At 44.7% G+C, this 26,035-nt stretch overlaps 1 protein-coding gene across 2 annotated transcripts in view; it reads right to left on the bottom strand.

Annotated features, from left to right (window-relative positions):
• The window catches only part of SLC12A7 (solute carrier family 12 member 7), a 550,671-nt gene that overhangs the window by 271,386 nt on the left and 253,250 nt on the right, over positions 1-26,035 (bottom strand). For both annotated transcript variants that reach the window (XM_082257548.1, XM_082257549.1), the window contains exons 4-5: positions 14,742-14,888; positions 6,628-6,682 (exon numbers count right to left, since the gene is read on the bottom strand). In XM_082257548.1, the coding sequence (XP_082113674.1) occupies positions 6,628-6,682; positions 14,742-14,888 (202 nt within the window). The remainder of the gene's footprint in view (positions 1-6,627; positions 6,683-14,741; positions 14,889-26,035) is intronic.

Genomic DNA, 26,035 nt, shown 5'->3' with positions numbered 1-26,035 from the left:
TAGTTTCCTTTTTTAGTCTTTCTTTCTTCTATTTTCATCTGGTGATCCAGCCAGCAAGTCTGTTGTTTTTCAAAAGCACAAACTCTCCAGCAGAATGTTTCAATTTTCATGGATGCGAAAAACCACTTAAAACTGCAATGCAACATCACTTAGCCCAGACCCTTGGCTATCCTCAGCATCATTCGCCTAGCGAATGATGTTGCATTGCAGTTTTAAGTGGTTTTTCGCATCCATGAAAATTGAAACATTCTGCTGGAGAGTTTGTGCTTTTGAAAAACAACAGACTTGCTGGCTGGATCACCAGATGAAAATAGAAGAAAGAAAGACTAAAAAAGGAAACTAATGCAACCATCACATCTAAGAATTGGCCAGTTGACATGGGAGTCCTGTTTCCCTATTCATTGCAGTTTATGGAAACCAAGTTATATTTGCTGCCATCATCCCTTTTACTAGTTCTGTGATTGTGAATTAGTAGAAAAGAAGAGAAGAACCAAACAAACTGTTACATCCTACAAACAAAAAAGGGGAGCTGCTGGCTGAAGCTTATCTGTGATCAGTGCAAGGTCCGCTCTGGGAACATTGTGGCGTTTTACCTGGTCAATGTGAGGTCTCTTTTCGGTGGAATACAAGAGGGAGGAATACCCTAGCTACCGCCTGTGATAAGGGGAAAATCGCTTCATGATATCTTGTTTTTTATGCTTATGTCCAATAAGCATGAGGTGAGAGGCCATTTCTCTCGGTGGTGGATTCAAGCACTTAGAGCACCTGTTGATCCTGCCAGAAAGTGTGTTCACCTTTCATCAAGGGCTTTTTTGCATGGACTCTTACCGTTAACATTGTACCACGTTCATTTTAGGTTTTAGCGCTGCTTTATTGCATTTTATATTGGATTCTTCCAGAGTCCAGACCCACTGAGCACAACCTGTGCCAAAAACGCCACCCCACTTGGACAGACTGGCATCCGTGGTGATCACCATCCAGTACAGAGGGGGGAAAATTTTACCTGTTGAAGGGCCGGAGAGCGAAGCCACCGAATCGGAGACCCTCTCGTACCCCGGCTCAACAGGATCAGATTGTCTAGAGACTGTGGATTCTTGCGCCACATGGCAAGAATCTCTTTGCAGAGGCCTCGTGAGGAACTGTACAAAGAGAACCTCAAAGGTAGACACCATCAGACCAAGCACCCGCATGCCAGTCCTGAAAGACGACCGACTGCTGGACAATAGGAGCCAAATTCATCCTGCAGATTTTGGAGCTTGGCCCATGGGGGGGAACACCCTGGCTGAGGCTGAGTCCAGAGCAGACCCAGATAGTCCTACTAGGTGGATGGAACCAGAGCCAATACCTGGAAATGTAACTTCCAACCGAACTCTTGCAGAGTCCGCACAGTAATCTCCCAGTTGTCCGTCAAGAGCAGTGGGAGACTCTGCTCACAGAAGAAGATCATTCAGGTACTCCAGTACCGCAATCCCCCACTGTCGCAATGCCAACACCAGGGCCAACACTTTGTGAAGACCCGAAGAGCCAAGGAAAAACCTCTAAATAATGCTCCTTGAGCGTGGCAAGCGTAGGAAGCGCGGATGACCGACATATCAGAATATGAAGGGAAGCGTCCATGATATCGGTAGAGGCCAGAAGATCCCCCTGATGTAGGAATGCCACTACCAGACGAATGGACTCAATGCAGAACATCTGTATCTGCACAAGTGATTCAGAGCTTTGAGGTCCAATATTGAACGTACCTCACTTTCTTTCCTGAGACCTGTAAACATGTTTGAATAAAACCCATGAAAAAAAATGTTCCGATTCGGATACCGGAACAATCATTGCTTGTAGTAGCAAGTCTTGCATCGCCCCGAACGGACCTCGCAGGCAGTCTGGGGATAAACGCAGGTAGGAAGGAGAAAACCTTTCTGGAGCATAAGCCCAAAACTCGGTCTTGTACCTGGACCGAATCAGCTCGTGGACCCACTTGCCTTGAATCAGGGAGGTCCATGGGTCCTGGAAGCACCCGCTCTCAGCTTACCAGACCAAGTCCCAATGGAACCTCCGGAGGAGGTCCTTACAGGCATAGATCCCTTGTCTTGAAATCCTGCTTAATGATATAATTCAGGGAGGATCTGAACAGGTGATCCCCCACAAAGGGAAGATCAGATAAGGGCTTCTTGGAAGTCTGGTCCACAGACCAGCATTTCTGCCACATCCTGTGCCGAAAGACCACTAATGTCATGGACAGCCTAGAGACTAAGGGAGCTGCATCCAGAGAGACATCACAGATGAACAACAACCCCTGATCAACTAGTCCACCAGCTCTGCAAACGCAGGGAGAAGCTTTTCCCTCTCCAGATCCTGGCACAAAAGTTTTGCCAACTCCATTAAAGTCATGGACACCAATGCTAGGTGAACACCGCCCTAAGGACCGAACCGGCCACAGTTAACATGTGGCGGACCAAAGTCTCAGCTCTCCTGTCAAAGGGATCTTTTAAAAACTGGAGACTCTTCCACCGAAATTAGCGTGGATTTATTCAGGCCGGAGACCTGAGAGTCCACCACAGGTGAAACTGCCCAATTATTCAACAGAGACTCCTCAAGGGATACCATCTACTGAAATGCTTAGGCAACTCCATATAGCGTTTAGGACAACTCCACTGAAACAAGACAATTTTGTCACAGAAGGCGGGAAAATCTTTCCCGCTTTAGAGGATCTGCGTGCACCAAGGGAACAGCGCCTCTGACGTAGCAGCAGCTGCATCCCCCATGTTTAAACGTTCCCGCACCAATACAATCACTTTTCATGCGCATGTGCGGTAAAAGAGGAATCATCCTCACTATCAGAGCACTCCACAAAGTGCATGGACACAGAACCAGTAGGGTCCCTATATACTAAGCTGAAAAATTACAACAACCAGGGGAGGCCGCCGACCTCAGTCCAGCAAGGAGACGCTGGCCATAAGGTCAACAAAAGGGCCAGCTATTAGACCTTGCAATAAAGGACATAACCTCCTTGGGGGGGGGCTCGCGATGACACAGACGCGCAGGCAGAGTACCCTTGCCCACACAATAATGGCTACTACACGGTCACTAAAAATGAAGCCCCGCGGCGCCACCCGGTTCAGGGGAGGCGCAAGGCTGACCATAGGGCCCAGAAGGTCGCAGGCCGCGACCTAAATTTTAGTGGAGGCCCATCCACATTTGCCTGGATTCACAGTCTAGCAGATGCCCAGGGAGAGAGTTGGGGGCTTCAGCTAAACTCACTGAGGCCACCCCCCAATGGCAGTGCCCAAAGCGGCCGCCTGGCCCAGTAGGCTGCAAGGCCCAAATTTTTGAGGGCACCCAACTGTGAGCCCCAGTGGAGCCTGTCAACTTTGTCAACTCGGCCAGCAGCTCAGACAGCTTGGCCAGCAGCGTGGACAGCTTGGTCTGTCAGCCACGAGTAGGCCGCAAGGCTGCGGCCTAAATGTTTGGCCCCATCCGGCCGCGTAAGTCGCGTACCTGCGGATGATAAAACATTCGCTCCCCAGCGGCCAAAAGACCACAGTGACTGTTTATAGGGGCTGGGGGGGATGAAGGGGAAACCGGGGGTCCGACCACCCCAGGGAGAGGCCCACGTCCACCCTGAAAGACCACCAAGGGAGAGAGGGGACACTACTTACCACACCATGGAACCGGGTGGATACCACCTCTAGGCAGACCACCGCACCATCTTGGAATTGGGGTGCTGCAGGCCAGAGGTACGTTGCAACTCAGGTCATGACCAGGTCTGAGCATCCTCATGAGACATTTAACTCGCCCGCCAGCCCCCATCCAGTGGAGCGGCCGACCTAGCGCGGAGCCAAGATCAGGTCGCGCTCGCTGGCCAGACTGGGGAGACCGCAAGGATCTAGAATATCTAGTGGGTCACCCAGTCCAGCAGTTGATTGTAGTTCTCACATGAACAGAAAATAATAAGAGGAAAAAGTTTACAAAAGAAAAAAAGGCTAGGACTGGAGATTCCAGCAAGGAACTAGGTCCTTACTCCTGACTAGGCAGAAAAAAACTGAGTGCCTTAAGCAGGAAGTGGGAGTATATCCCCTGGGTCTGACTGCCCCATAGGTGTGGTAAAGCTTTTTCTTGCCTAGTGTCCTACTTCTGTAGGGGACTGCATAACCCAATGGCCAAGAAGATTTTGGCCCAGTGTCCATCAACGAATGAAAGAGAAATAGGAGTTTAACTTTTTTTAATTGAAATACTGAAATAAATACATTTTTTATTAATATTCTAATTTTAGGAGATGCACCTGTGTGTGTGTGTGTGTGTGTATATATATATATATATATATATATATATAAATATACACACAACATTCCCAACATTACATTAAATTGGCAACCATGACAATACTTGACAAGCAGTTAGTTGAGGCAATACACAGACATCAAATGGGCATTTGGATATTTGCAAAGCTTGCAGGTATGAACCACAGGATATGGTTGCCAGTGAAGTATAGCACACCTTAAGATTTTGCGCAACAAATAGGATATTGTTATAATATGCAGGCAATAACAATAATAGTTACAATATCTGGAACCTACTCTACCTTCCTTCCACTTTCTTTACTTTTGCTCCTGGCCACCAGTCTAGCAGCAGACTGTAGTTTCAATCTCCCTCTGGCCCATACACATCCTCAATGGCCAGCGAAAGGAGCTGAAGGTGGAGAGAAAACAGCCTGCACCTCCTCCCAGCTACCTCCTCCTGTACAACCTTAGTTTGCCACACCATGATTGGAGTAGTGACGCTAACAGCCACTCCAGTCAAAAAATTGTTTCCAGAACCAGAAGGACTTTCCAAATACCCAGGGAATCATTGATTAATTTGATTAGCTGGAGTTTCTGCATATTTTTTGCCAATAAAAATGAATTAAGGGGTTGTCACGGGGTTTAGGAGGTCTTTTACATGACAGGAAACTTCCATAGAAGGTAATATCTGCAGGAATCAATATAATCTCTGAACAAATATTCTTATACATTTAAAGGCTACATAAAACTAGACATTTTTTATTATAAGCATTTCAGGCACAGAAGTGGTAAATGCAACATATTCACATTAAAGCGGAAGTTCCGCCGATTTATTTATTTTTTTAAGGTAGCGGCTACAAATACTGTAGTGCATACTTTTAAAAATTAGGTACTTACCAGTGCTTGGGGTCCACCACTGTCTTCCCGTTTTTACTGCTGCAGGTCCTCGGTGCCGCGAAAACATCCTTGGGATGTTTTAAAGCAGAACATAAGGAGGGAAGGGCAACGTTCTGGTTGAGGTGGAAGAGGCTTTGGGCCTCATGTCAGCCTTGTAGGAAAAGCTATTTGTAGAATAGGATGGCTAACGCAGACCCTAAGTGCAGAGGTGATAGCAATGAGAAAAGCCCCCTTGTGAGTAGTTGTGAGTAGAGTCAAATAAGAAAATATTTGTATAGGCTCAAAGAGCAGCCTCTGGAGGCTTAAAGAACCAGGATAAGGTCCCACAGAGTCAAAGGGGAATATACAGAGAAGAGATATGTGCAAAAAAACTGCACAAAGGCCTTAGCCAAGGAATGAAAAGACAATGATCTCTGAAACAGAATGGCCAAGGCCAAGATTTGACCTTTTATGGTTCTCTAGACCAGACTGTTGGGAGGACCATATGCATTCCACAGAGTGCGTCCCAAGATGGATTTTTTGTGGTCACGCACCATGACAATTTTGCTTTCCAGGTGCGATTGTGAACTTTGAGAGGTCAACTTCCTAGCGTTCAAGATGGTAGGGATGATTGAATCCAAGAGGAGGCCCCTATTCTTTAGCATGTGGGCTTCAACAGCTATAGCATTAAAAAGGCAGCATCCAAAAAGCAGGATGATAAATGAAAATGAAAGCCAAGTTTCCCACTGTATACAGTATTTATTTTTTTTACGTTTTCTTCAGGCTGTTCCTTCTTTTTTGGGACTTTGCTTATTTACTTTTTTGGAGAAAAAAAAAGGATGCCGCAGCCCAGTGATCTTTCATCTCTTCTATGTTGTTTAGGTTGATCTCCAGCTCTCAAAATGTTGCCTACTCCTGCTCTGCAGGGACTGAGAGCATTATGTTAAGACAAAAGATGAAAGGGTCCACTACAGGGACAGACCAGGTTTCCTTCCCTTGACAGAACATAGTTAAGCAAAACATTTTGGAGGAGCATGGTGAGGCCAATCACTGTATAGTATGGGCTTCCTTAGGTAGTGGACTGGAAAAGTTTTAGTAGACCTGTAAAATTCTAGGGATCCTTGGGGTAAGCAGACTCAGGTTGCTCTAATGCTGAACAAGAGCATACAGCGTAAATAAGAGGAGCAATTGTATCCTTATACTTAAATTTCAGGTGAAGGTCACTCATCCTGATCTGATTCCCCAGAAGGATTAGATGGATCTCCCTCCACCTCCTCCACAAAAAATGTGTCTTCCGCCAAGACAAAGCCACAAACTGACCCAGAAGGGAAACTGAGGGGCTCGCTTATGACTAGCCGTCCTTCTCTCATCTAAACTATGAAATTAAAAGATTTTTGGACACACAAGACTTTAGTATTGAGCGCACGGAAAGAACTTCAAAAAGTGCTTTTTCATGATGACCACATTTTTGGCTTACCTGGTACAACTCCATTGGTTGCAATTGCACTCATAGATATAGCAGTTAACATAGTCTAAAATGAAAAAAAGGAAATAATTACTAAATACATTCATATTCAAACCAAATAAATAAAATGTAAGAAATGCTCTTCTAGAATTTCTTTGACCCCCAATATATAAAACCTCACTTTTTGAAGGAAGGCTCCAATGTAATCTTTTAAGATTCTGATCCAAAAGAGTGCAGCGCCACTTAAATGAATACATATACAGTATATTATAAATAAATTTCATAAATATAAGTAAATCTAAGTGAAATAAATAAATAATATTTCATGCATATTGAATAAATACAAATAGTGAAAGTGAATACATGTTGAAAAACTCTTTCAAAAAGAACAAATATATAAATATAAAAGTCCCGTGCTATAAGAGTGTGCAAAAGTGGTGCAAAATGACCAAAAATATCACAAAATAGAAAAGTGCCAGTGCTTAAAAGTGAATCTTCTGAGGTGCAATCCTTCACCAATAAAAAGTGGCTGCTCACCTCCCCTGACGCAGTCAAGTTAATGACGATATGCGTATATGTGAAGGAGCCTGCTGATTATACTGATGAGAGATCGGAGTATTCCAATTGAGCTTGTCTGGCTCGCACAGCCTAATTGTGCCTTTTAATGTGAGTCTGCTACTTTGGAATTGGTTTCCAATAAATTTTGTTACACGGAGAGCACTAGATCTGTCCCGTTTTTTGTCCTATACTGGAGACACAGTATAGGGGATACAAGATTGGAGATTGAAGGATCATCGGCCAGTCATCATCCTTAGGAATATATCCCTTTTTTGGAACAACTATTTTTGACCCACTGGTAACATAGGGGTCAGAAGAGAGGTGAGCAGCCCTTTTTTATCAAGCACTGGCACTTTTTTATTTTGTGATATTTTTGGTCATTTTGCACACTCTTATAGCACAGGGCTTTTATATTTATAAATTTGTTCTTTTTAAATACTTTTTCAATATTTATTCACTTTAAAAGACTTTTTCCTCTTTCACTATTTGTATTTATTCAATATGAATGAAATATTATTTATTTATTTCACTTAGATTTACTTATATTTATGAAATTTATTTATTATATATATGTATTCATTCAAGTGGCGCTGCACTCTTTTGGATCAGTTTTTTTATATTTAGCATGCAGTGAAACATACTTCGTGATAGCAGCCGCTCCAATGATTGCACCTTATATTCAACACTATATTTCATATCACGTTTTTATTGTGTAGAGCATTTATTTATTTTGAGGTCAATTATTCCCAGTTTGCGTTGATTTTTACTATTTCTATTAAATCGCTTAAGATTGGCCTGCTCATTGGTTTTTTTTTTTTTTTTCCTTGTTTTAAATTCTAACAATATAGGAACCCAGAATTTTTTGCATTATTCAGTAAATAGGACATCAAAAAGATTTCACAAGAGTTTGTCAGGTTTTAAGGGTAAGGAAACAGTTTCCTTATTCTTTTGCTCCAGCCACACTTAGTAGCTCTAAACTCCCCCCAAATTGCTATACTTACCTAGATCTCACTCAGAGGTATGCAGCATTCTTTCCATCCCCCTGATTGCTTTTTGATTTGATGTTTGTGCCTGTACAGTTGGGCTCCATTCGCTTCTATGGGGCAGGTAGACCGAAATAAGTGGATTCTTCTCTCAGCCACATAGACGTCTATGGGGCCAAACTGCACAGATTGTCAGATCAAGAAGCCAGCAAGGGATATAAACAATGATGCTGGCCTCAGAGCAAGATATAGCAAAGTATACCAATTTGCCAAGTATCGGTCAAGTTAGAATCTCCATCAACATTTTACTATGGGGCATTATGATTTGTAGATAGGCCCTTAGTAGTGCCATTTAATCCCTTCGTGCCCAAGAGTAAAAAAACAATGCCCAAGCACAATTTTGCAACTTTGGCATGTGTTAGTAAAACCGTATCCATCGTCACAGCTACTTTGTGCATCCAGGTGGCTTATACCTTGTCTTTTTCAGGACAAAGTGGGCTCCTATTTGGTGGTAAATGCTAATGGCTATCCCTTGACAAAGTGGGCTCCTATTTGGTGGTAAATGCTAATGGATATCCCTTGATATTTTTTGTTTTATTTTTTTTTTGCTACTACCATAACCTATCGCCAAAGAACAACCGAAAATAAATTCTCCTGCTTCCGACACATTTCGGATTTTTTTTATCCTACCTAAAAGCGCACCGACGCTAACTGATACCAAATTTTAAAAATGACCTTTGACCCTTACTTGACTCAAACACTAACCCTGACTTAGATCAAACCTTTATCTAGCCATTTTATTTATTTTTTTTCACACAGTTTTTCCTTTCTCCCTTCAAGGAGAGAGAGATACAAGGCATCTCCCCCCTCCATTCAGAGAGAAAGAAAACACAGGGACAGGCTTCACAGTGACTGATCACTGTGATAGCCAAATTAGCGGCTATCACAGCGATCAGGTGACCCAGAACCAGGAGTTCCGGGTCCTGATCGTTTGTACGGGACTTGGGGCTCCAGGTGAGACCCCAATCTCTGTGCTGGGAGTGCGCTGTGCGGCACGCTCCTAGCAAAAAGAGAGATACTCATATATGCAGCCCCATGGAAAAAGCCTAGTCCAGCGAGGCTGCATATATGCATACTGTCAGCAAGAAGGGGTTAAGCTGGACATACACTGTACGACATTAGGTCAGTTCTTGATGAAATGGAACGAACTCGCTTAATAGATTGCCCTCTGTCAAAATACAATAGCGGCAGCTAGAGATTCATCCACCTGCAATGTAAAGAATGGATGCAGGAATCTGCTAGACTATTCACGGCTGACCATACATAATATATACTGCATGTGTATGGCCAGTTTTAGTTATGGAATTTAGTTAGGTTTACATTATTTTAAACATAAAATAATGTTTTACTTGACTCTTATTTTCCTGATCGTTTTCCTTACAAATAGGACATTAATAAATCCCAAAAAATCGAGCAAGGAAAAATCTGTTGCCTGGCAATATTCAAAACATGCCCATTTGGCTCAATCTACAATGGGGAAAATAATTTTTTGATCCTCTGCAGATTTTGTAAGTTTTCCCACTTATAAAGAAATCAAGGGTCTATCATTTTTATCACAGGTGTATTTTAAATGATAGAGACAGAATATCAACCACAAATCCAGAAAAAAACACATGATACAAATCTTATAAATTGAGTTGCAGTTCAGTGAGTAAAATAAGTATTTGATCCCCAAGCAAAACAGGACTTGGCGGAGAAACCCTTGGTTGGCAAGCACAGAGATAAGATGTTTCTTGTAGTTGCACACATCCCAGGAGGGATTTTGAGGTCTGGAGACTGGCTGGGCCACTCCATGACCTTAATGTGCCTCTTCTTGAGCCACTCCTTGTTGCCTTGGCAATATGTTTTAGGTCATTGTCATGCTGAAGGCCCATCCACGACCCATCTTTAGTGTTCTGACTGAGGGAGGAGGGTTCTCATCCAAGATTTTACAATACATGGCCTCGTCAATTTGCCCCTCAATGCAGCAAAGTCGGCCTGTACATTTAGCAGAGAAAAAGCCCCAAAGCATAATGTTTCCACCTCCATGCTCGACTGTAGGGATGGTGTTTTTCTTCTTCCAAACACGGCGAGTCAAGTTAAAATAGTTAAATTTTGGTCTCATCTGACCACAGCACTTTCTCCCAATACTTCTCTGAATCATTTAGATGTTCATTGGCAAACTTTAGATGGGCCTGTACATGTGCCTTTTTGAGGAGGGGGACCTTGTGGGCACTGCAGGATTTCAATCCATGACAGCATATTGTATTACCAATGGTTTACCAACTGCCTTGAGATCATTCACAAGCTCCTCCCGTGTAGTTCTGGGCTGATCCCTCACTATTCTCATGATCAACCCCATGAGGCAAAACCTTGCATGGAGCCGCAGACTGAGGGAGATTAATGGTTATTTTGTATTTCTTCCATTTTGCGAATAATCGCTGCAACAGTTGTCTCCTTCTCACCAGGCTCCTTCCTAATGGTCTTGTAGCCCATTCCAGCCTTACATAGTTACATAGTTAGTCAGGTTGAAAAAAGACAAGTCCATCCGGTTCAACCATAAAAAAAAAAGAAAAAAAAAAAAAAACAGTATTGAAAACCCTACCATACAATCCCATATACACAATTCTAACCGCTGTTGATCCAGAGGAAGGTGAAAATAAACCCCAGCAAAGCATGATCCAATTTGCTACAGCAGGGGAAAGAAATTCCTTCCTGATCCCCTGAGAGGCAAATCGGATATTCCCTGGATCAACTGTACCTAAAAAAAAAAAAAAATTAGTACCCATTTATATTATGTACACCTAGAATCCAGGCCTTTTTTTAAAGCAATCTAGTGAGCTAGCCAGAACCACCTCTGGAAGGAGTCTATTCCACATTTTCACAGCTCTTATGGTGAAGAAACCTTTCCGTATTTGGAGACAAAATCTGTTTTCCTCTAGACGTAAAGAGTGCCCCCTTGTCCTCTGTGTTGACCTTAAAGTGAATAACTCAAACCCAAGTTGACTATATGGACCCCTTATGTATTTTTACATGTTGATCATATCCCCCTTAATCTCCTCTTCTCAAGAGAGAATAAATTCAGTTCCTCTAATCTTTTCTCATAGCTGAGGTCCTCTATGCCTCTTATCAGTTTGGTTGCCCTTCTCTGCACTTTCTCCAGTTCCCCAATATCCTTTTTAAGAACTGGTGCCCAAAACTGAACTGCATATTCCAGATGAGGTCTTACTAATGATTTGTACAGGGGCAAAATGATCTCTCTCTCTGGAGTCCAATGCCTCTGTTAATACAAGAAAGGACTTTGCTTGCTTGGAAACAGCAGCTTGGCATTGCATTCTTATGATCTACCAGAACACCCAGATCCTTCTCCGCTATGGATTCCCCAAGTTCTACTCCACCTAGTATGTATGATGCATGCATATTCTTAGCACCCAAGTGCATAACTTTACATTTATTAACATTAAACCTCATTTGCCACATAGTAGCCCAATGAAACAGTGCATTGAGGTCAGATTGTAAGTTGGAGACATCCTGTAAAGAAGTTATTCGCTGCAAAGCTTGGTGTAATCTGCAAAGACTGAAATTGTACTTTTAATCCCAGACCCTATATCATTTATAAAGATATTAAAAAGTAAGGGTCCCAACTCCCAATTCTATCTTTTAGCCAATTTTCTATCCAATTACAAACCGATCTTTCCAAGCCTGTAGACTTTACCTGACACATTAGCCGTGTGTGGGGAACTGTGTCAAACGCTTTTGCAAAATCCAAGTATACTACATCCATAGCCACCCCTCTGTCCAAGGTTTTACTTACCTCCCCATAAAAAGAAATCAGGTTTGTTTGACAACTTCTGTCTCTCATGAATCCATGCTGCCTGTTACTTAAAATATTTTTTTCCAGCAAGAACTCATCTATGTGGTCTTTTATTAAACTCTCCAATATCTTCCCGACTATAGAAGTTAAATTAACAGGTCTATAGTTACTTGGCAAAGACTTTGATCCCTTTTTAAATATAGGCACCACATTGGCCCTACGCCAATCCAGTGGTACTATTACAGTCCTTAAGAATTAGAAACAAAGGCTTAGAAATTACAGCGCTCAGTTCTTATAGGATGCGTGGGTGGATGCCATCTGGTCCAGGCGCTTTATCCACCCTTATTCTGTCTAAATATTTCTGGACCATATCACTTTTGAGCCATTGTGGATCATTTGGGGCTGTGTCAATACCGTCCTCATTATGGTCATGAGCTCCCCCATGCTCCTTTGTATATACAGAGCTGAAGAAAGTATTTAATAAATTTGCCTTCTCTTTGTCCCTAGTCACCCACTCCTGGTTATTTTGTAAAGGGCCTAAATGCTCAGACCTAACCTTTTTACTGTTAATATATTTTAAGAATTTTTTGGGGATTGTCCTACTATCTTATGCAATCTGTCGTTCATTTTGAATTTTTGCGTCCCCAATTTCCTTTTTACATATTCTGTTATAGTCTATATTATTATATTGTAACAATTAAACAATGATAGTGTTCCCTCATTTTTATATTTTTTAAAAGCTCTTTTCTTTTTATATATAGCTTTTTTAACTTTTGCTGTGAGGCACATAGGTTTAAAAGGCTAAAAATAAAACCTATTACCCATGGGAATATACTTCCCATTTCAGATCTGTGCTCATCAATGCCAATATTACCTCCCAGTCTAAATCCTGGAGAGCAACCCTCGTCCTAGGAAAATTGGCTCTCTTAAGGTTAAGTGTTTTTGTATTTCCTGCATGCGTTTTTTTGCTTACAGCTAACATTAAATGAAATCATATTATGGTCACTGCTACCCAGATGTTCTTTTATATCAACATTGTTAATAAGCTCTGCATTGTTTGAGATTACCAGGTCCAACAGAGCATCATTTCTAGTGGGGGCCTCAATAACTCCAGTCAATGTCTGGGTAGTTAAAATCCCCCATTATTAACACTGTCCCAGCCCTTGCAGCCCTTTCTATCTGTGCCAGGAGCTGAGTCTCCACCTCCTCAATACTGGGAGGTCTATAAAAAACTCCAATGATAATCTTTGTTTTACGCACAACCATGTACATTTCAACCCATACTGCTTCAGATTCAGCACACTCTCCATCAACTAGGTCATCTTTCGCACTCACTTTGAGATCACTTCTCACATAGAGACAAACATCACCACCCCTCCGTTTTACCCTGTCTTTCTGAAAGAGAGCATAGCCAAAAATATTAATAGCCCAGTCATGTGAAGAATGAAGCCAAGATTCAGCAATACCAATTAAACAGATTTTGCTTGGCAGACTTCTGGCATTGGTGAACAAACACTTTAAATCATTGTCCCATTTTGCACACTTATTTTGCATGTTTTTAATTTTGGTACAAATACTACAATTTCCAATGGTTGTTTGTAACATGGGAACCTTCTTATCCTCTGCCATAACTCTCCCTCCATCTTTCCCCATTCCACCCACCAATAGGGGCCGACCCCTGTCTTACCTGTCTGCCCCATTATAATCTAATTCACCCTCCCCCCTCAATCCTAGTTTAAAAACTCCTCCAGCTTTCCCATAAACCTCTCCCCCAGCACAACAGAACCCCTTCCATTTAGATGCAAACCATCTTTAGCATATAGGTTGCACCCCAATGAAAAGTGAGCCCAGTGCTCTAAAACCCAAATCCCTCCTTCTTACACCAGGTCTTTAGCCATGCATTCAGCTCTCTAATATCCCCCTGCCTTTCCTGTGTTATTTCAGAGAATATCACCTTGGAGGTCCTTCCCTTCAACTTGCAGCCTAGTTCATTAAATTGGTTCTTAAGGAGCCTCCACCTTCCATATATTCAGTCATTGGTTCCGATGTGGACCAAGACAGTTGGGTCATGCCCAGCCCCTCCAAGTAATTTATCAACCTGGTCCACCACATGCCGAATCCTGGCACCAGGGAGACCTGTACAGGTCTCGCTCTTTGGTCTTGCCCATTATGGTGAGGTTTGAATGGAAGAAAGATTCTGTGGACAGGTTTTCTTTATACACATAACGAGTTGTCTTTAGGAGCACCTGCTTAAGTTGACAGGACTTATCTGTATACCACATAAGCACATACTGTAGCCAGTCTGAGGAAGCCATAATTATTGTTGGTTGGTATATACTTTTTTTACTCACTGAACTGCAACTCAATTTATAACATTTGTATCATGTATGTCTCCATCGTTTAAAATACACCCATGATAAAAATGACAGACCCTTCTGCAGGGGATTAAATGATTTTTTTGACACTATATAGGTTTATGAATGTTTGCAAACAGAGAGTAGAGAGGAGAAGGAACAGGTGGATAGTCTTGCTGTTACTTATCACAAGAGAAACAATAGCAATAAAACAGGAGTTTCAAAACTGGCCATTTAATTGGTCCCTAAAGCAGTCACTTTATAGGCATTTGCTACTGTAGATATCATAAAAGGCCAACTTTTCAACGAAGTCTGCATTTGCTCACAAATAAATATCTAAACAATCTATGCCCTGAAACAAATTGTTAAAATACTTACACATGAACAGCACATTAGAACAATGCAAAAAGATTCAAGTACTCCTGCTGTTCCTACAATCCACGTTAGTCGTAGAAAAAGTATTACGCCAAGTATGTTCTGTAAACATGGCAAGTATACTCCAATAAAGGTTCCCATTCGTGTCTCCTAAAAGGATATTCAAATTTTTTAGGTAATACTTGCATATTTTTTATTTTAATACATATAAAGAGTTATTCATTACGAAACACTAAAATTAAATGCTGCAAATAAGTCTCAGTTCTTTACATTTATTATGCATGTACCTTGCTCATGCATCCATGTTCCTGTAGAGAGGTAGTCAAGCAACAATTGTCATCTATTGAGTTACATTCAAATAGAATTAAAAAAAAGACACCCTAACTGGTTACATTAACATGCAATTCACAGAGGCTGGTGTCAGTGCTAAACAAGTGGCTTGTACTCCTTTTAATATGTGATTCTTAGTGCACACTATTCTTAGCCTGTTTTCTTAAAGTGTCAAAATAAGAATACCATGTACTGTTTTATGTTCTACATTCAATGGAGTATGATCTTTGGAGCTCAAATGATCAGAGTGAAGCTATAACTCTAATGATGATCATTAGCCCTTTTTCTGGGCAAACAGCATATTTGACCTGACTAATTAGCTTATGAACTAATTTACAATTAAAGCAGTATTAAAACCAAAAAACATCCTGTCTTAGGTTTTCTGCATTCTGGATAAAGTAATAGAGCAGACACCTTTGGACAGCAGTATTGTCAGTCTGAGAAGAGGGCAGTGGTAGATTAGCAAATATAGATACCGCAATTTTGCCTGAGCCTGAACTGGCTCTGTGACGTCAGCTGACAACAGACTTCAGCCCGCTGTCTACTGAAAACGGGTCACAGGAATTCAGAACAAACTGCACTCTTGTGACCCACAGTAGAAGTACAGCCAAACAAGCTTTGGCTGTACTTCTCTTAACTAAAATAATAAAGATGAACTCCAGCTATCACACATCATAACAGCAGTTACAGCAAACAGTTTTGCCTTTTTAGCATAAAGGTTTTACATAAATGAATAAAGAAAAAAGAAAGACCCACTATTCTAGACCCCCCCCCCCCCCCCCGTGTTAAATGCTTTCTCTCAATCCTCTAACTGCTGATTTGTCTGGACAGCTTGGTCTGTTAAAGTAAGTTGAAAAATAACAGACTTATTGGCTGGATGATCAGGTGAGAATAAAGGAATAATCCTAAAAAAGGAAAAGAAAAACGTATGCAGCCACCACATCTAAGAATTGGTATGCTGCAAGGTAGAACATTTTTGTTTTTGGGTTTAATACTGCTTTGAGGTCCACCTAAGAAGGCGAGTCAATGTCCTACTAAATGAGCAGTGCATGATAGGTGTGTAAGAGTGATTTCAGAAACTGATCTGAAGAAACAGTAGATCGGATAATGGAATTTTTGACTTTGTAGTAAAATCAATTTGAGTACAGTAAAGGACACAGGCTTCTTTAACCCCACCTATTGGGCACAGTTAAAAGAATTTTGGTATAAGGGATTCAAACAAGTTCACAAACTCCGGTAAAAGTGACCCAGGAGGCTCTATAGCCATCTGATCATTTTTACAGGTCTCCATAGTAGAGCTGCACGATTAATCGTAACAGAATCGAGATCGCGATTCACTCCCCCTGACGATCTTAACATGACACTTGCTCAATTCTTTACATAGTTGTGAGGGAGCAGCTGTCAAAAAAAAAAGCCTCCCGCAAAAGCCTATCAGCATTAGTCTCCCACTGAACTGTAAACACAAAATGATTACATTGTATCTTTTCTTTCCCTCTGTCGGAGGAAGGAAGTTTAACCTCTTAAAGACTAAACATTTTTCCTACACTTGTTGCTTGCAAGTTAAATCAGTTTATTTTTCCTAGAAAAGTAGTTAGAACCCCCAAACATTTATATATATATTTTTTTTTTAGCAGAGACCCTGCAGAATAAAATGGTGATTGTTGTAAATTTTTAATGTCACACTGTATTTGCGCAGCAGTCTTTCAAACGCAATTAATACACTTTAATGAATAAAAAAGTAAAAAAAATAAAACAAAACCGTAAAGTTATCCCAATTTTTTTATTATGTAAAAGATGTTACACAGAGAATCGTGATCTTTATTCCAAGCAAAAAAATCGTGATTCTCATTTTGGCCAGAATCGTGCAGCTCTACTCCATAGGTACTACCCTCCACCCCCTCTGCCTGCAGTGGTTCCTAGGCTCTCCCATTCCTTCAATGAGCCCAGGACAGCAGAATAACTACTGAAAAAAATAGAGCAGGAGGCGCTTGGGGAACTGAAGATCCCCCTGTGACTCATGCATTTTACTTTTGGGTTCAGAGCTGTCCTGCCCTGGCTGCTGTCATTTTTTAAAAAGCATTCCAATCACACCCCCAACTCCCCCTAATGAAAAATCACATATAAAGCAAGCAAATTTTTGTAAACATAAATGCACGACACATGCGAGGTATCACAACAAACTTTGGCAGGCGAGTATTAATTCTAGGAACAAGGTACCCAAAACTCACCCCCAGCTATCTGAAGATGGAGGGGGTACCAATCCTGTAACAGAATGCCTCTTAGCCAAAGCCGCAGCGCTGTCCACCTAGGGGGACACTGTTGAGCAACCCATATAGAGCCAATTGATAACATGTGACACTCGCGAGTAACACCCACAAGACTGCCTGTGGTCCACACCAGGCTGTCACAGCTGATCCAGTGTGTAGCTAAAGGCCTGCATTCTCTCACTGGCCAAGCTGGGATGACTACTGTATATAAATTATCCAGTCTTATATTATCCAGTCTGTCACCCAGTTTGGCTGTTGATTGAAGATTTGCAAGAAAAATCCAAGGAAAAAAAAACAAAAGAAAGGAAAAAAATGATGGAACTAAGAGTCCCCGCAAGGAAATTGGTCCTTAGAAAGACAAAATGAGCTGCCCATCACAGATGCGGAGTTTGACTACCAGATAAGACTGCTCATAGGCAGTGCAGTGTTCTTTTATTCTGCCTAGTGTCCTTCTCCTGAAGATGCTGCTATAATCCTACAATCAAGAAAAATGCAGAGCTGTGCCCTTCAATGAACATAAGACACACATGGGCATACCTCTAAATGCGTGTGCAAAAACATTAGAAAATTTCTCATGTGAGGGAATATAATGTGTCTGGAAGAGACCAGGCAGAGGCCTGGCTACTGTGGGAAACAATGAAAGGATCATGTGTGACCCTACTGTGACAGTATTCACCGTCACTGGAAGTTAACAGATAATTCATGGTTTGAATTGCTTCAGATGGGACAGTCATATTTGCCAGCAATATCTCCATATAGGAATAACGGAACTTTTGTAAGATCTTACCTGTAAAATTCCTTTCTCTGAGTCCTCCGACAGTCGCCGCCACTTTCATATTCATCACTAATGGGGGTTATTGACCTTTGCTCCGCAGGAGTAGCTAGGCAACAAAATAGTTAATATCAAAGCTTTAAGCATATCCCACCCCTAGGGGGTGGTCCCCTCAGTCAATACCTCCCTGCTTCCTGCATTCCCAACTCAGTTTCAGTAGCATAGCAGTAGAGTACATAAACAAACCCCAAAAGAGGGGCGGGGGCGGCGACTGTCGGAGGACTCAGAGAAAGGAATTTTACAGGTAAGATCTTACAAAAATTTAGTTTTCTCTTACGTCCTCCGACAGTCGCCGCCACTTTCATATTCATCACTAATGGGGACGTCCCATAGCAGTGTAGACATGAGGGGTGGGAAAAAAAGCAGCCGCGCCTAAAGCAACGCAGTACCCACATCAGAGAAAAGAACCTTACCAAGGTAAGAGAACCAACTGGGCAACAGGAAAAAAAAAACGTGCTCAACAGGAGCAACAACCCAGGAAAACAAGTAACCCAGGGATAAAGACATCCCAACAGCCAAGGACCCAAAACAAGGGGCCCTAAGGCACTGCTGCACTAAGAACCTTGCGGCCAAAGGAAGCATGCGCCGATGCCTGAACATCCACCTTGTAGAATTTTGAGAAGGTGTGAACTGACGACCAAGTCGCCGCCTTACACACCTGGGCCACAGAAGCCTGATGACGATAGGCCCAAGACGTACTCAGAGACCTGGTAGAGTGCGCCTTCACAGGGAAAGGGGGAACCTTTCCCTTCAAAGCATAGGCTTGCACAATGGTCTGTCTGATCCATTTGGCGATGGTCGCAGCCGACGCTGCCATGCCCTTCCGAGGACCCTCTGGAAGAACAAAAAGAGAATCCGACTTGCGAAAGGATTTTGTCGATGACAGGTAAACCCTGATCGCCCTAACAACATCCAAGGAATGCAAAGCCACCTCCCTTGGATGCTTAGGCTTCGCGCAAAGCGAAGGCAAGACAATGTCCTCATTGAGGTGAAATTCCGAGATACTCTTCGGAAGAAAAGAAGGGTTAGGTCGTAAGACCACCTTATCCAGGTGAATCACCAAGTAGGGAGAGCTGCAGGACAAGGCCGCCAGCTCCGATACCCTGCGAGCCGAAGTGATTGCCACCAAAAAGGCAACCTTCTTAGACAAGAGAGACAACGAGATCTCCCTAAGCTTCTCAAAGGGAGCATGTTGCAATACGGACAGAATAAGGTTCAAGTCCCATGGAGGTAAAGGATTCCTCCGAGGAGGAGCCAAGTGACGCACCCCTTGAACAAAGGTGCTAACCAAAGAAGTAGACGCCACAGGGCGTTGAAAAAGAACGGCCAGCGCAGAAATCTGACCCTTAATCATGGCCAACGCCAAACGCTGGTCCACTCCAGTTTGGAGGAAAGCCAACACTCTCGATACCGAATACGAGCGAGGGGAATACCCCCTGGACTCACACCAGGCAAAATACGCCTTCCAAGTACGGTAGTAAATCTTCCCCAAAGAGGCTTTTCTAGCCTTGATGAAAGTGGGAATGACCTCAGGGGAGAGACCCCTATCCTTCAGGACCTGGCTTTCAACAGCCAGGCCGTTAAAGCCAGCGACTGTAAAGCAGGATGGAAGATCGGCCCTTGAGACAGGAGATCTTCTCGAAGAGGCAGACGCCATGGAGCGTCGACCGCCAGATTCACGAGGTCTGCGTACCAAGACCGGCGAGGCCATTCCGGTGCCACCAGAATCACCTTGCGCGGTTCCGAGGTCAACCTGCGAAGGAACCTGGACAGCAGCTGAATCGGTGGAAAGGCATACATCAGACGATACTGACTCCAGTACGTCACTAACGTGTCTGAGGCGTCTGCCCGAGGATCGCGCGTCCTCGCTACGAACCTTTCCACCTTGTTGTTTAGACGAGACGCGAACAGGTCCACATCTGGGGACCCCCACTTCGCGCACAGCATCTGAAAGACATCCGGGTGAAGGGACCATTCTCCCTGGTCCAGGGTCTGACGACTCAGATAATCCGCCTGCCAGTTGTCCACTCCCGGAATGTGAACTGCCGTTATCGCCGGGACGTGCGTCTCGGCCCAAGACAGAATGTCGGTCACTTCCCGAGCCGCGCGGGCACTCCTGGTGCCCCCTTGGTGGTTGATGTAGGCCACCGCTGTGGCATTGTCCGTCTGCACCCGAACCGGACAGCCTTGAAGCCTGTCCGTCCAACGCAGAAGGCAGAGATGTATTGCTCGCAATTCCAGAATGTTGATCGGAAGGGAGGATTCCTCCCCCGACCAAGTTCCCTGGGCGGACAGGACACCACCCCAGCCCGACAGGCTGGCATCCGTGGTGATCACCGTCCACGACAAAGGACGAAAAGACTTGCCCCCCGACACCGCCGGGGACTGGAGCCACCACAAAAGACCCCTTCGGGTGAGGCGGCTCAACGAAATCCGCAGATCCAGAGATTGCGGACGCCCGTCCCACTTGGCCAGGACCTCCGCCTGAAGATCCCGTGTGTGAAACTGGGCGAAGGGAATCGCCTCGAAAGCCGAGACCATCAATCCCAGACACCTCATACACGTCCGGAGGGACGAGCACTGATTGTCCCTGAGGGACCTGACCTCGTCCTGAAGTGTCCGGAGCTTGTCTTCCAGCAGGAAGACCTTCGCTTGAACAGAGTCCAGTATCATTCCCAGGTAGGGAAGACGAACGGACGGACACAACGTTGACTTTGGGAAATTTATCGTCCAACCAAACTCCTGCAGAGTCTGCATCGTGATGGACAGGTCGTTCACCAGGCCCTGACTGATCGCAGACCGAATCAAGATATCGTCCAGATGCCCCAAGACAGAGATGCCCTGGGCTCTCAGTAAAGCCAGGACCGGCGCAAGCACCTTGGTGAAAACCCGCGGAGCAGAAGCGAGACCGAAGGGTAACGCCACAAATTGGTAGTGATCATCCGCAATGGCGAATCGAAGGTACCTCTGGTGACCCTCGAAAATTGGAATGTGAAGATACGCATCCTTCAAGTCGATGGAGGCCATTAATTCCCCCGGAACCAGGGCAGCCACCACCGAGCGCAGGGATTCCAAGCGAAACTTGCGAACCCGCACAAAGTGGTTCAGAGCTTTCAAGTCCAGAATCGGACGTACCTTGCCCTCCTTTCTGGGCACAGTGAACAGATTGGAATAGAACCCCCGAAATCTGTCCCGATGAGGCACCGGAACAACCACTCCCTGGGCCCGCAGGTCCCGCACCGCCAGGTGCAGATCCCGCAAGCGCTCCGGAGTCAGCTGAAGGTTTGAGGGGAAAAATCTGCCCGCCGGCCGAGAGAGAAACTCGATCTTGTAACCAGATCGAACGATTTCCTGAACCCACCTGTCCCGAATGCGGTCCAGCCAGGGTTGAAGAAAACCGAGCAAACGTCCCCCCACCCCAGAACTGGGTGAGGGCGTCCCTTCAGGCCGTATTGTTATGGGCAGCGGACCCGGACTGGCCGTCCACGGCTTCTTCTGGGAGCCTTGGCCCTTGAAGGGCTTGCCCTTATAGTGCGACCCCTGAGAGGGTCTAAACGAGGCATTCTTCTTACCACGAACAAACTTATTCTTGTGAGTCTGGGGCAAGAGAGTGCTCTTACCCCCAGAAATACCCTTTATCAGAGTATCCAAAGATTCGCCAAAAAGGCGAGATCCCACGTAGGGCAATTTAGCTAAAGTCTTGCGAGAAGATTGGTCAACAGACCAACATTTCAGCCATATCAGGCGACGGTTCAATACCGCCACACTTGAAAGACGCGCAGCCAAAGGGACCAAATCCGCATCACACAAATACATGACACCCTGATGAATCTGATCCACCATAGCCAAAGTTGTCGGCGGGGCAGAGTCAGCCACCAGGGTGCGCCTGAGCACCTGCGTCCAATCCGTAATAGCCTGGGCTGCCATAATGGAAGCAAAAATAGGCTTCAGCATAGAGCCAGCAACCGTATAAGAATGACGGGCCAAAGACTCCAATCTCCTGTCCGTAGGGTCCCGGAACACCGGGGTATCCTCAGCAGGGATCGCAGTGGATTTATTTAAAATCGCCACTGCATGATCCACCTGAGGCGGCACACACCAGCGCTCATCAGTGGCGGGTGTAAATGGATAACGCAACTTGAACCTACTCGGCACAGCAAAAGGCTTTTTTAAATTGCGCCATTGCTCATCAACCGCGCGCTGAAATTCCGTAGAGCAAGGAAAAACCTGCAATGTTTTGCGTCTCCTTTGCGTCCCATAAGAGGACATCAAAACAGGAGGACATGGTTCATCCTGCAAATGCAGCGTTTGCTTGATAGAAGCAACCAACTCATCCATGAGTGCAAGCTCTTCAGACGAGCCAGGGGGAGAATTATCAACCCCTTCCACCTCAGCCTCCCCCTCAGACCCCACAAGGTCTAGAGATGAGTGAGACCCTGAGAAGGGCACTCCAGCCATAGCAGCCCCATCGCCCTCTGAATCAGAGGAAATAGACACTCTGGGCCGTTTTGTGGATCGATCAGCCACCAGCATCTGCACCTGAGCAGCCAAATTTGCCACAATAGTAGCCAGATCAGCCCCCTCGGGGGAAGCAGCAGCCCCTTGGCCCCCCACCAAGGCGGGAGGAAACTTGCAATCCTGAGAATCCATGCCCCAGTAGTATTAGGAAAAAAGGAGTACTGCCCCTTTAAGATCGCGGCGAGCGTAGCCCACCGCACGCACTGAATACACCGACCCCCACAGGGATAAGAACACTGGGCAAGGAATACAGGAAAATGGAAAGGTAAAATCCTGGAGAGAGCACACAGGCTGCTGCCACCGATCGCTGTCCCAGAGCAAAAGGAAGTGATGCAATGACTGACCGCCCCTGTAAAGCCTATGTAAGGCTACACAAACATGGCCGCTCGGCTGAGGACTTCATAGGCAAATAGAAAATGGCGCCGACATGTGGCCTGATCGATCGCCGCAAAAATGGCGGCGTTTGGCGCCAAAACGCCGCGCCTTACCACACAGGACTGGCCACCATCATTCTGCCGCAAAAAAATGGCGGATCGCCGCAGCGATAGCCGCACAGCATGTCCAAACCCAGACTGCTTCATGTATGCACTCAGCAGAGCAGGAGAGCCCCCCCCCTCGCAGCCCACACACAGGCAGTAATTCCACACAGGAACTGACAGGGAGCTCAGCAGCCACACAGACATGCAGGGTCACACAGTCCCAGACTGACACCCAATAGACAGGTCCCCACATAGAGATACACTTACCAGTCCGGATGGCGTGGGGAGCCTGCTCCAGTGACCAAACCGTTGTACTGAGGACAGGGAGTGTCGCAGCCGTGACGCAATGGAACTGCGTTGCGAAACCGCAATGGCGTCCAGTGAGGTAGCCACCTCACAGATAGCATCCCTGCAGCGAACAGGGATGGGTCGTTCAATGTGCCAGGGAAACCTGTGCTGAACGCTCGATGGCAGGCTGGGAAGCCCCTGGCCCTGAGCCCTGGGATCCAGGGTGGCCAGTCCGAGACCCAGCTCCGCACGATCATCTTTATCAGAAGAAGCTAACTAATGCTGAAAATAAACAGCTAAGTTAAAGAAAGAGAAAAAAACTCCAAATAAAATCAAAAAGAGAAAAGAAGCTGAGACTGAGAGTCCCAGCACAGGAACAGCCAGCCTACTCCTAAGCTAGGCATTAGAAACTGAGTTGGGAATGCAGGAAGCAGGGAGGTATTGACTGAGGGGACCACCCCCTAAGGGGTGGGATATGCTTAAAGCTTTGATATTAACTATTTTGTTGCCTAGCTACTCCTGCGGAGCAAAGGTCAATAACCCCCATTAGTGATGAATATGAAAGTGGCGGCGACTGTCGGAGGACGCAAGAGAAATAAAGATTTATTCCCATTTGCCATGAAATCTGTACTTCCTAAATGCTGTGTATATTACATATCTTTAAATGTCAAACAGGTTTTCCTTTTGTTTGTGTATTGGGAGGGAATGTGGATTGCCCTGTCTCATTGTTAAGTGTTAATGACCTCACATTGTTCTGTCTGTCATCCTTAAGAGAAAATGATGGGATGTATATAGGTATGTGGATTGGATGCTAAGGGGGAGGGGGGTTGACCCACATTGTATATTTTTGTGTACTACTGGATTGTGAATGTTACATAGTTACATAGTTACATAGTAGGTGAGGTTGAATAAAGACAATAGTCCATCTAGTTCAACCTGTGTAGGTATGTGTGGCTGTAATCATCTCCCATACCCCTGAATGTTCTGATCCTTGAGATGTAAGTCTAAGAGTCTTTTGAAAGCCACCATACTACCCGCAGAAACCACTTCTTGTGGTAGAGAATTCCACAATCTTGTTGCCCTAACAGTAAAGAACCCCCCGCGTTGCCTGAGGTTAAAATGCTTCTCCTCTAATCGCATTGTATGCCCTCGAGTCCTCATGCAATCCCTTCGAATGAACAGCTTTTTTTCTAAGCTGGGATCCCCATTAAGATATTTATAAATTGCTATCATGTCCCCCCTCAGACGTCTCTTCTCCAGGGAGAATAAATCGAGCGATTGTAGACGCTCTTCATAGTCAAGGTCCTCCAATCCCCTAATTAGTTTAGTTGCCCTTCTCTGGACTCTCTCCAGCTCCAACACATCCCTCCTGAGGACTGGCGACCAGAACTGGACGGAATACTCCAGATGCGGTCGGACCAGAGTTTTATAAAGTGGAAGGATTATGGTCTTATCTCTGGAATGCATCCCTTTCTTTATGCATGCTAATATTCTGTTGGCTTTGGAAGCTGCCGCTTGACATTGCATGCTGTTTCCTAATCTATCATCAACCAAGACTCCCAGATCCTTCTCCATTTTTGATTCCCCCAAGGGCTCCCCTCCTAACGTGTATTGTGTTTTTATGTTTTTAGTCCCCAAGTGCAAAACCTTACACTTCTCCACGTTAAACCTCATTTGCCATGTCGTTGCCCACTCTGTTATTTTGTCCAGGTCATTCTGTAGGATATCTGCTTCATGTTGTGAAGTTATTGCCCTGCCCAATTTTGTGTCATCTGCAAAAACTGATATCGAACTACTGATCCCGACCTCAATGTTGTTTATGAATAAATTGAACAAGGTTGGTCCCAAGACTGAGCCTTGGGGGACCCCGCTTACCACCTCAGACCAGTCTGAGTATGCGCTGTTTATTACTACCCTTTGGACATGCCTTTTTAGCCAGTTCCGTATCCAAGAGCAAACCCTGCTATCGATACCTGCAGACCTTATTTTATAAATTAAGCGCTTGTGGGGAACTGTATCAAACGCCTTAGCGAAATCCAAGTACACCACATCCACTGGTCTCCCCCTATCTAGCTCACAGCTCACCTCCTCGTAGAATGTTAGGAGATTGGTTTGACAAGAACGCCCATTTGTAAACCCGTCCAGTCTTCAACAAGGGCCACCTGGGCGGTAACCTTGTGGGTGAAAACTGTATACAAGTCTGTTTCTTGTTCAATAAAGTTGTTCTAGAGTTACTTCACCCTCAATCTAGAGTCCTGTCTCTTATTGGGGGAATATGCTACAAGGGATTGCTATGGTCTTCCATACTCCCCTTTCATAATCACTAAGCTATTGTAAGAGCTTGTTCTGCTGCACTCTCTGGGGAAAGAGAGGTTCACCCACGGGAACCTGGAGTCTTGTCGTAGGTCCAGGGTGAGTAGGAGACGGCGAAACCCAAACCAAGCTGCGGCGGTTCGTGGGGTCTGAAGCGGTTATGGTGTCTGGTGGAGTGCTTGGAGCCCTCGGGAAGCACTAGGAGCATCTGTCAACGGAGGTACCCAGTCAGGGGGTGACCTGTTCCGTTACACCTACCAAAGTCAAATT

This window comes from Pelophylax lessonae, assembly GCF_965119305.1.
Source record: "Pelophylax lessonae genome assembly, chromosome: 5".
Taxonomy (NCBI): Eukaryota; Metazoa; Chordata; class Amphibia; order Anura; family Ranidae; genus Pelophylax; species Pelophylax lessonae.
Note: the sequence above shows the minus strand (reverse complement) of the source record. Positions and strands in the feature narration are given on the sequence as shown.